Consider the following 11,410-nt stretch of genomic DNA (forward strand, 5'->3'; position numbering starts at 1 on the left):
TTTAATACATGTGAGGAATGCCTGTTTCTTAGGCATTCCTCGCATGTATTAAAGCTGTCAAACAACCGCAAATCATGCGCATGGCGTGACTAAAACATAACACCCGAGCTCGCTGAAGATAGTTGGCGAACACCCAAGCATGCTTACCAAAAGGGTTAACAGAACATACTCGCTCATCTCTAGTTACAACAATAAACATAGAATATTAGGATAAGTAAGTGATATGAAAATGTTTACTATGATGTTCTTTCATTAAAAAAATGATGGGGGTGTATTCTAAAGCTAATTTGTTTTTGCACTTTAGGGCATATACAGCTGTATTCATGGAGTTCCTATTGAAGATCGACAGTCTACCATGAACTCTCCATCAGCCACAATGAATAACACTCACTCTAATATACTTCGTCTTCTACGTACTGCCAAAAATATGGCCAATCTTTCCGGAGTGAATGGTTCTCCACAGAGTGCATTAGACTTCATAAGACGAGAATCTTCAGTATATGATATCTCTGAACACCGGAGGAGTTTTACTCATTCCGACTGTAAATCCTTTCAGCCAGAGGAGAATCTTTTCAGTGACTACATCTCTGAAGTGGAAAGGACCTTTGGTAACCTTCAACTTAAAGACAGCAATGTGTACCAAGATCATTTCCATCATCATAGACCACACAGTATAGGAAGTAATAGTTCTATCGATGGGCTGTATGACTGTGATAATGCTCCTTTCACAACACAGCCAAGATCACTGTCAAAGAAACCTTTAGATATAGGCTTACCATCCAAACACCCAACTCCACAAATAGGGGATCTTTATGGAAAATTTTCAATTAAAAATGATCGGTATGGAGCCCATGATGACTTAATTAGATCAGATGTTTCAGATATATCTACACATACGGTCACCTACGGCAATATTGAAGGTAATGCAAAAAGGAGAAAACAATATAAAGATAGTTTAAAGAAACGTCCAGCATCAGCTAAATCACGTAGAGAATTTGATGAGATAGAGTTAGCCTATCGTAGACGCCCAAGATCTCCTGATCACAAGCGTTACTTTAGAGACAAGGAGGGACTGCGAGATTTTTATCTGGATCAGTTCCGGACAAAGGAGAACAATCCACATTGGGAACATGTAGACCTAACAGATATCTACAAAGAGCGAGGGGAGGATTTTAAACATGAAAGTTCTTGTTCTAACAGGCAACATCAGAAACATACTGGTGAGTTTGGGCAGAATGAACGTAAACATGGAACCGGAGGAAATGCTTGGGAGAAAAATATTGGTAATATGGAGTGGGAGGACAGAACTTCAACCAACTTCTGTCGCAATTGCCCTTCAAAGATGCACAACTACACAGGGCAAAATGCTAATCGCTCAGCATGTATTCGTTGTGAGGTGTGCAAGAAAGCAGGAAACCTTTATGACATCAGTGAGGATAATTCTCTACAAGATTTGGATGCCAGACCAATTCCACCTGCCAATTCTAAATATCCTCAAAGTCCATCGAATGGCAAAGCGCAGAAGCGTAACCGAAGTAAACTTCATCGCCAGCATTCTTATGACACTTTTGTAGACCTTCAGAAAGAAGATGTGACCTTAGCACCCCGCAGTGTCAGCTTAAAGGATAAGGAACGCTTCCTGGATGGTAGCCCATATGCCCACATGTTTGAAATGCCCAATGAATCCTCTTTTGCCAGCAAGTCCCATGGCCAAAGCCACAATCCTGGGGGATACATGCTCAGCCGCTCCCTTTACCCTGACCGAGTCACCGATAACCCATTTATTCCCACATTTGGGGATGACCAATGTCTGCTGCATGGGAGCAAGCCCTACTATTTTAGGCAGCCTGCTATTGGTGGCTTGAAGGGAAGGTCGGACTTCCGAGGGACTGGTAAATCACTCACTTCTCTACATGCAGGTCCCCCAGGACGTTTCCAAAAAGACATTTGTATAGGGAACCAACCCAATGCCTGCGTTGCAAACAATAAGAACCCCAGATCTTTCAACAACTCTACCAATGGCCATGTGTATGAGAAGTTATCCAGCATTGAATCTGATGTCTGAGGGGGAGGTGGGCTGGGACCTAAATTCTCCCCTTCCCAATTACAAAATGTTATTCTTACAGTGAAACAGGACAGAGGTGTTCCTGAATGCTGTTGGAGTGGGATAAGATGCAACCTTTTTATTCCCTCTCATATTTCTTCTTTCTGGGGCCATCTAGTATTTCTATTTCATGTGAAGTTCATATCCCAGCCTGAAGAAGCATCAAGATGACATCAGATGGGGTGGGGAATCTGTTTTAATTCACAAAAGACTTGGGCTGAGCGCTGTAAGGGAGGGAGGAGGAATGAATACAGTATATACAGACATTCCTGAGTTTTCTTCCAAAACCAAGAAATGAAGAGCTGGGAGAAGACTAAGTTCCAGGAGGAGGAAGGTTTTTTGCAAAGAATAAAGAGATGGTGGCACAGGGAAAGATATAGTATGACAGAGGGCACTGCTTACATTATAGGAAGCTTCCACAAACCTTCTGGGAATAAGGGTGCACAGTAAGCATCCCTGATATTGAGCCAATGATATCTGTTATATCTATCGAAAGGGTTACTGGGAACTGCCCATTGTAAGTGATAATGTATGTTTGTACTGAGGATGTCTGAAGACACTGCTAGCCAGATGTCTATGATTTATGCATCATAAAGGAAGACATATCCACTTGTCCATATTAAACTCACATTTACTGATTTTGCTGGTACACATTGCACATCTGATTCAGGTTCCTTCCATTTATCTATCACATATAGTCTCTCTAGTCACTAATTGTTTAGGGTTATAATAAATATATATTCACTGCTAACAAAACAATTAATATTTTCTTTAATAACCTAAAATTAATGTTTGCCGATTGCTCAGGAAGACAACAACGCTATAATATTCAAGGCTGTTGACATAACTGCGCATGAACATTTTAATCCATAAGCAAAAACTACATTATAAATAGTAAACTCTTACATTAAATCCAGCAATGTAAACTTAGGATAGTTTTTATAACTTTTTATATTTAGTTGGCTGTAAAAAATTCTAGATTTTACGGTCCAGCAGTTCATTATTTCAGTATTTTCAGTCATAATAAACATAATTTAACTGACTGTTTTAGTAAATTAGACATAGACAATGGAAATAAACATGTATAACTATATGATACAAATGACATCAGGATCCAAGGGCTTCCTAGCATGGCACTGTCTTTTCAGAAACATACTGTATAGCACCAGTCTGGGCTAAAAACTAATAATGTCCTTCATAGTGAAGGAAGAAATGGGGGCAGTTTAAACGTCTTTAAAATAGTTCCACAAAATGCTATTTGTCTTTACAGATAGGCAATCACATTCTTACGGAAACCTATGTTTTAATGGTCATGGATGCATGAGCAGCTCGAATTAAGGTAGCAAGCAATGATTGCTAACAAGGATCAAGTATGACGTTACCATGATGGTATCTTGATTCAGCTGCATCTCAGTCTGTAGTGATAGGTTCACCTACGTATAATCATTACATTTTATAAAGCAAAGTCATACATTAGAAGCTGAATGGATGGACAATGGGAAGATTGTATTGGAAATGGTATGGTTGATGTGGTGATTGTGGGCAGTACCCTAGCACAAGAGCTATGACAACAAGGGCATTAATCTTCATTTCTCTTAGATGATACTTGGTTATAGCTAGAGATAAAGGGAAGCGTCAACCTAGCCTCCAATTAGTCCTTCCGTCACATTGAATGTGAGGGGAGAGAAATCAGGGTGCCGCTTCGGTCATCAGAAAACCAGGATGGAATCACACTGTCCATAGTTAATTTATTTTCTCTCTCTCTCTTTTTTTTGTAAATATGTGGTTGAAACTTTTTTGAATAGACTTATAAATGAATTTATAGTGACACAGAGGGAGATGGCTGCGTGTCCTTCCCCTGAGACACCTATTTTTATAGGTTTCAAGGCTCTGTATCCCTGTGCCATTTCCCTGAGCTTCTGGATCATAGTTCTTATTTCTTTTTTTTTTAATCAACTTCATGTGCCAATTTATAGAGCATGGTCCTGGAGGGGTGAGAAGCTCTTTTATGTGCCAATTGCTTTGAGTTGTCCAATGCCAGGCTCAAAATCCATGTGCCAAAATACTGAAGCCACCTTAGATATGAGACTCTCATCAACTTTTACCCTGACTTAATAGCCTACACATCTATGAAGCCATTCAACCAGAATGTGAAACTGGTATTTTATCCATGTTGTTATATGGTGGAGTCGCTGATAGAACATTATTTAACCCCTTCTCTGCCATGTTGTTCCTCAGTTAACTCTTTAAAAGGTGTAGAAATGAAAGATATCTCTTGAGGTCCAATGAACACTTTGGGGCATGTGTATCAAGGTTCAGTTTGGTTTGTAGAGTTAGTACTGCAGTGATTTTTGCATATATAAAGGACAATGACTCAGTTCTATAGAACTGAACCCACTCTTTAAACCTGACACTGAATGATCTGTTCTATATGTACAGTAGGTAAATTAAGTTGTATATTAAATATACTTGGTGACTAATAGTATGGCTACATGGAAAGCAACAAAATGATTTAGGGAGATGCATTTTAGTAAGCAGTACCTTACGTGGTGTATCCTCCTCACTGTTATATAGTTCTTTAAGAGACTATTTTGTTAAAAGTAATGCAAAAATCGATATATGAAAGATGTAAGTAATTTACTTCATGTATCAGTGTTTTGGTGCATAATATATGATCTTAAGTATTTTATTTTTGAAGTTAAAAGAGTTTCCCTGTGAAATATATTTATCGCCTATCCAGTGGAGGGTCTGACGGATGGAACCTCCACTATTACTAAAATGGTGTCTCCAATCCTCTGATCCTCCTCTCTGTGGCCAAGATTAAAAGGAACTACATGGTTTCTTGTGCATGTTGCCACTTCATTCATTATCCTTGTGAATGACGAACACAGACATGTACAGTGCTCAGTGTCGTGGAAACCCCTCTGTAGGGAGAGCTTTAGGGGAGACACAAGGGATCTCACACATTTGCCAGTGTTGTCAAAATCAAGGTGACGATCGATCAGAGACAAAGCATATATATGAGTTTGTCTGTGCGCAAAGCCCGACTGGCCCATCCCCAAATGTATTTGGTTTTTATTGTCTTCAGAAAAGAGGAAATCATAGTACATTATCACAAAAGGATATGTAAGTTACAGAAAAAGCTGACTCACTTCTGGCTTAAACCTTATTCCAAGTGTCTTCAACAGCTTATCAGAAAACCAAAATCCTGTTCATACAACGTGTATGGACCATACAATAATAAACATAGACATATCAAAATAAATTATGTAAATGATTATCAAAGCAAGATATAAAATGTGAATCATAACCTCATCTGTCTTCATTATTCACAAAGATGGTGAATAGAGTTTTAGTACTCATGCCACTCCATGCAATCCCAACTATAGGGAAAAGGAAAAGGGAATCAAGACATCCATGCCAATGATTGGTAGGGGTCTCAGCATCCAGTCCCCCATGGATCAGACATTTGTCACCTATATTATAGGTAGGTGAAAAATGTATTTAGTGAAAAAACTGCTTTATTGTATTCATTTTATTAATTATCTTTGGCAGTTTTCTTTCCTTACAGTTTACTAGATATCCCTATAAGTTGTTCTAGCTATAAGTATTTCCTTACTTTTCTAATTTATCCAGTTGAATGTGGCTTTTTTTCAATGACAATAAACATTAATTTATGTCATGTAAAGAACATAAAGTACTTAAAGGGGTTGTCCATTCTTAAGCTGCAAGTCTTTATGTGACTGCAGACTTGTGAATCGTCACACAGCACACGCTGCACGCCTTGAGGATTCTCCGGTGCCGGGTGCGTGACCGCATTTATGTGATTTGCAAACATGCGGTCACATGCCGACTAGATGGGCGCAACCTCGCTCAATGCAGGTGTATTGAGCGAGGCCAGATACAGTCTAGTCACATAGTCACCCGCAGCTGGCACCGGAGAATCCGCAGTGCGCGCGATGTCAGGATTCACAAGTCTGCAGTCCTATTGAATGACAGTAGACTTGTAGCTTAAGACTGGACAACCCCTTTAAGGTTAGAATGTTGCTTCGTTATTCCCATCAGTAAACAGCCATCAGACATTTTGCTGCATAACTATTCACTATACGTGTGGTGCAGTGTGCCAGTACATGACGTATGTATCATGGTTATGTGGCGCTGCAGGGCGCCACAGTTATGTATACTTAAACATAGATTAAGGAGCTGGACATAGCATTGCACACTATACAAATGCAGCACATCATCTGGCCCAATATGAATGTATAGATAATTCTGATCCTAAAAACCCACTTGCTTTGGTAGAAGGTACTTCACATGGCAAGAGCTTCTGTGTGCAATTTAGCTGCAATTACACATTCATTGCATTTATCTTTATGTAATCATGTATTCAAAGGATAATTGCAAGTGTGATGCTGTAATTGCAGTGTCAGTCTGAGCGCTGACTATGATGTCATGTGTATTGGCTTATAACACATTCAAAGAACTTGGTCATTAATTATGTTACTTCATTCAAGCACATGACACATTAAAAAGAGGATACAGGCAAAGTAGCTTATTTCTGCACTTTAATATATGACTGAAATTAGTGTTTCTGATGAAATACACAGACCTGACCAAATAGTCTTTGTCTATAGCTGTATACACAGGAGTGAACATATCATTAGTGAAACCTGTGCAGCCGCATGGGGGCCAAAGTAATGGTGCCCACTACCACCGCCAAAACAGGTGGAATTTAGTACTTTGATGAGCTATTGGATTACAAAGGGCTTATGTATTTTTCTTGCACAGAGGCTGTTTTCTGACTGTGTCTGCCACTAAGTAATACATATGCATTAAATAATATTAATTTGTATTAAACGTCTATATTATTTAGTCCACTCAAATTAAAAATGAATTGAAAAGTCAGGACATCGGTAGACATGGTATTTACCCTGTAAATCACAATACATACATATAGATGGATATAGATATAAACGCACTTAAGCTATAGAACTATTAGTGAATGGCTTTAAGGGTATGTTCACACAGATTTTTTACATATATGCTTCAAAATTCACATCCAAAACACTTCAAAAATGCCTTGAATACTCTTTGATGTGGATTTTGAAATGGATCCACTGTAAACACAGAGCATGTTTATTTCTCCCCTAAGTGTCGTCTAGGGTATCATTTAGGATATCCTAAATGATATTGATGTCATTTTTGTAGCTGATATACTAGACAATACCTAGGGGAGAAATAAACATGCGCTGTGCTAACCTTTCTCCTAATACCCATTTTACTTATAATTTCCTAAAAAGTCCAAGACAGAAACAAAATGAACATATATCCTGCTGTAAGTAAATAAGTAAAAGCAATAGTGCATACAAATAACATTGGGTACTTAGTAAACACCGTTTTTGATCAAAGTGTAAAAGCCATCGCACCAGTGTCAAGGTTTACCGCAATCGGCATGGTCCTAACCTCTAATATTAAAACCTTATTATTTGTCAAAATAACGTCAATGTGAATAAGGGCAAAGTAGGATCGGGTCCTGAACGGATACCCAGCAAATGGGAAGCTATATAAACGTTATGTCCAGCTCAAAGAAAGGGAGGCCATGCCCTAACCTGCACTAAATACAGAAACCTGAAACTTAACCAAAAAAAGAACTGGAGTATAAGCTGGTATACATGCAAAATAGAAGCATGTTCACACTGGCCATTAAACAGACAAAACCTAAGACAAACAAAATAAACATATACCTCGCTGTAAGTAAATAAGTAAAAGCAATAGTCGACACCCATGGGAGAACTAAATATGCGGTGTGCTAACCTTTCTCATAATGCCCATTTTACTGATAATTTCCTATACTATAGAGTAGTAAATTACTTATAAAATACAAGGTACATGGGGACCAATTGTAAAATGCCCATAGTAATGTACAACCACTAGTAAACAGCCACCACTATGTACTGAAATGAAATCATAATAAAGTCGGAAAGCAACAAATTATGGCATGACTTTGTTGTTCCCGCTCAAGAAATTTTTTTTGATTCTATTCATCCTTGGTTAATGTGTCCTTCTGCAGACTTGAGATGTGTCCTACTTTAGGAAACATGTAATAGTCCAAAGGAACCGCATCAGGTGAGTTTGCTGGGTGTTTCCGAATTTCACAGAAGTTTTCTAAGCTACATATAGTTTATTGAGATTAATATTGTTATTTTGGTCCTGACAATAACAAACCATCGCAAGGTACTGCTGACTAATACGACATCCAACTTTATCTCAAGACATGTGAGGTTTACAATTCTATGTTACATTCATTTAGTACAAATAATGTCATTGAAATTCATTTGAAGTCCAATCCCTCCTTGATACATATGCCATTAAGTGAATGGGAAAATTGTAAAATCCAGTTTATGCATATATTTTTTCTCACATTTGTGTCTGAAATTCCCTAGAGACTTGTAGCCCAGATAAAGATTGAAGAGGATTAGGTATTTCAGGGATACAGATAATGATACAGTCAGCCTAATATGTAATTTCAAGCGTGTAATTTCTTCTATCCTTTGTGGTTTTCCACTTTTTGGCTGTAGAAATGTTTGCTGTTGATGTATAGGAAACACTTCATTTCTTGAGTAGCTTTTTCTTGTGTGGTTGGCTCTATCTGCTCATTTGGTTATTTTTTTTCCTTTATTTCTTCTTCACAATCTCAGCTGCTTTTCTGGCTGAATTTCATTCTCTCTAGATGCTGCTACCATATACCTGATAAACTTCATGATAAGCTTTCTGGATTTGCCACCAGATGGACTTGTGCTTTCAAAGAATTTCATTTGTGGAAACACTTGACCAACTTGTAGTTAGGTCAATATTCAGTGCCAAACACATGATCTAAGTCATGTTTTGCCAATGGGTGCACAGGTTCAAACATATAGGAGAAGTAATCCTTGAAGATTTCTAATACTGTTAGGGCAGTCACCGTCAATGCTCAGCATTCAGAAGCCTCGTAGTGTTCACTCTTATAAAGGAGCTATCTGGTTTTAAGTAAAATAAAGCTGCTCATTCATGATAAAAAGTTCTGCAACTTTCCCATACACATTGGCCCTGATTCATCAAGACATGCATATAAAGTGTGGTGCACCTCCGTGTGCCTCGGCATAAATCTTACCCAAGTCAGGGACAGGAGCAATATTTCCAGTGTAGGGTATGGTACAACTCGTCATGAATTAGATGAGCTGTGGTGTTGCACCACAATTCCGCCCCCAGTCACACCCCGGCTCTGCTGATTTTGAGGGAGTTTGGCGAAACTGGAGTAAACATACCAAAAGTCACAAAATTCTGGAACTTATCAAAGTCTTTTACACCAGATTTCTGGCAAAAACACTTTGATGAATCAGGAGTTTTGTGTTTTGATTTCTTATCATTTTCAAGATCAGAAGCAAAAATATGTATTTTATTCAGATTCTTTTTTCTAATATTTAAGTTTACACAAAATGTATTTCTCGAGAGTCCAGGCACTTTTTCCCAAAAGCTGGATAGATTTGTAGCAGAGTCTTAATATTAGATCATTTGGATATAAAAAATAATGTCTCCATTCTAGGATAGCAAGTGCAGATCTTAAAGTAGAGAAAACGTAAGATACAAATACATTTTAAAAGTTGTGGAACTTTTCATTGTGTGATGATTGCACTCATTTACATAAAACTCCTTCAATAGAAACAAAGAAGAGGACTCCAGCAATTTTATATACACTAAAGAAAAAAACTTCTGGCAAGGTGTTTTAAGAAGGGAAAGAGATGAATGTAAAAAGAAAAAAAATCAAAACAACTTCTTGGTTAGTCTACCTCTACATTTAGAAAACTTCTGGCAAAGTTTTTTTTAGAAACAAAAAGTAGGAATCGAAGAGCATAGACTACCAGAGATATCTAAAATAAAGAGGGAGAAACACCCATGTAAATGTTGGCTTCTTCAGCTGCTAGCTCAGAGTTAATGTATAAAAGATTATAGGAATTTGAGCAAGAATGTCTACCGATGAGAACTTCAGAAGTTTTAAACAGAGGTAGCTTTTTCAGCTTACTGTCTATCCATAATAGAAAATAGGTCTACAACTTTAGTAAGGAGGTCGAGATGTGGTTGGGAACATAAATGGCAGAAATAGGTCAGTTCGCAAATCTAAAAAGTCTAATAAAATATATTATTAAAAAAAAGAATCTCTGTTTAACAGATTAAACTATAAGAACTCTATAGGGTAGAAAATACTTTGTAGAGTAATGTTATCACAGTATTATTTTTTATTCTGGGAGTTAATGTAAGGTGACAACTTTTTAACTGTGTGGTTCACTAAATTTTGGCCAATAAACTGTTAATAAAATAATCCATTCTATAGTACATGAAACACAACACTGCTTGCATTCATTTACAAGTCCCTCATTGAACTTGACGTCTAAGATATGGGTAGATTAGTTTGAGATACCGAGCAGTAGATATTCCAATGAATTGCTGTGTAATGATGTTCTTAGCCAAAAATTGCTCATATAACACTAGCACTAAATTTACTGACCTGCAGTACTCATTTACTCACATCCATGTAGAGATCATTGTACATATCACCTCCTTCTAAGCTGCTATATGGACGTGCCCAAGTAAATAATCACTACCATTATTGCTGCCCAAGTTCAATTCAGTATCAAATATTATCATGCTTCTATTACAAAGTCAACACTTTTAGTGCTTTGTTATATGAGTGATGCGAAAAAAACAAATGGGGAAATCGTTACATCCATTGGATATATACAGAGAGCAGAATGACAGTGACTTAACATTTCCATGCTGGTATTTGGAAATCGGAAAACCTAGTTCATTCACACAGTGATGTGCATCACAGCTCAGGAGAGAAATGGAAGCAGCTAATTGTGGTGTACAGAAAGCCAGAACTGTGATATTTTTTTCCCTGTTGTGTTAAATTTTTTAAGGTTTTATTTTATTATTTTTTTTCAAATGTGTTCATGAACAAGAAAAAAAAAAATTAAAAAAAATGTTTACTATAATTCCTCCTCTGCTGTTTACAAATAAAAGTTTTAAAGGGACAAAAACTTTAAATGAAAAATAACCTATATATATGTACATATATATATTAATTGAAAGTAATTCACAGGCGTTTTACATTATGAAACAGGGTGTTTTTTTTAAGTCAAATGTTTAAAGAAAAAAAAAAATAAGAGGTCAAAATTCTCTCTGACTTTCATGTTGTTTATATGTGTGTAAAATCGAACAAACAAATTTTGAAGGCAATTTTTCACGCCTCTTAACTGCTATAATAAAAAG

General features: G+C 37.2%; 1 protein-coding gene across 1 annotated transcript in view; it reads left to right on the forward strand.

Annotated features, from left to right (window-relative positions):
- Nucleotides 1-9,965, forward strand: part of GRIN2B (glutamate ionotropic receptor NMDA type subunit 2B) — a 794,048-nt gene extending 784,083 nt beyond the window's left edge. Inside the window, exon 14 of the mRNA XM_073644181.1 lies at nucleotides 305-9,965. Coding sequence (XP_073500282.1) covers nucleotides 305-2,065 — 1,761 coding nt within the window. The 3' untranslated portion in view covers nucleotides 2,066-9,965. The remainder of the gene's footprint in view (nucleotides 1-304) is intronic.
- Nucleotides 9,966-11,410: the final 1,445 nt, after the last annotated feature.

The sequence above is a fragment of the Phyllobates terribilis genome, unplaced genomic scaffold (assembly GCF_046119375.1).
Source record: "Phyllobates terribilis strain yellow unplaced genomic scaffold, ASM4611937v1 Scaffold_8__6_contigs__length_399053987, whole genome shotgun sequence".
NCBI classification, from domain to species: Eukaryota; Metazoa; Chordata; class Amphibia; order Anura; family Dendrobatidae; genus Phyllobates; species Phyllobates terribilis.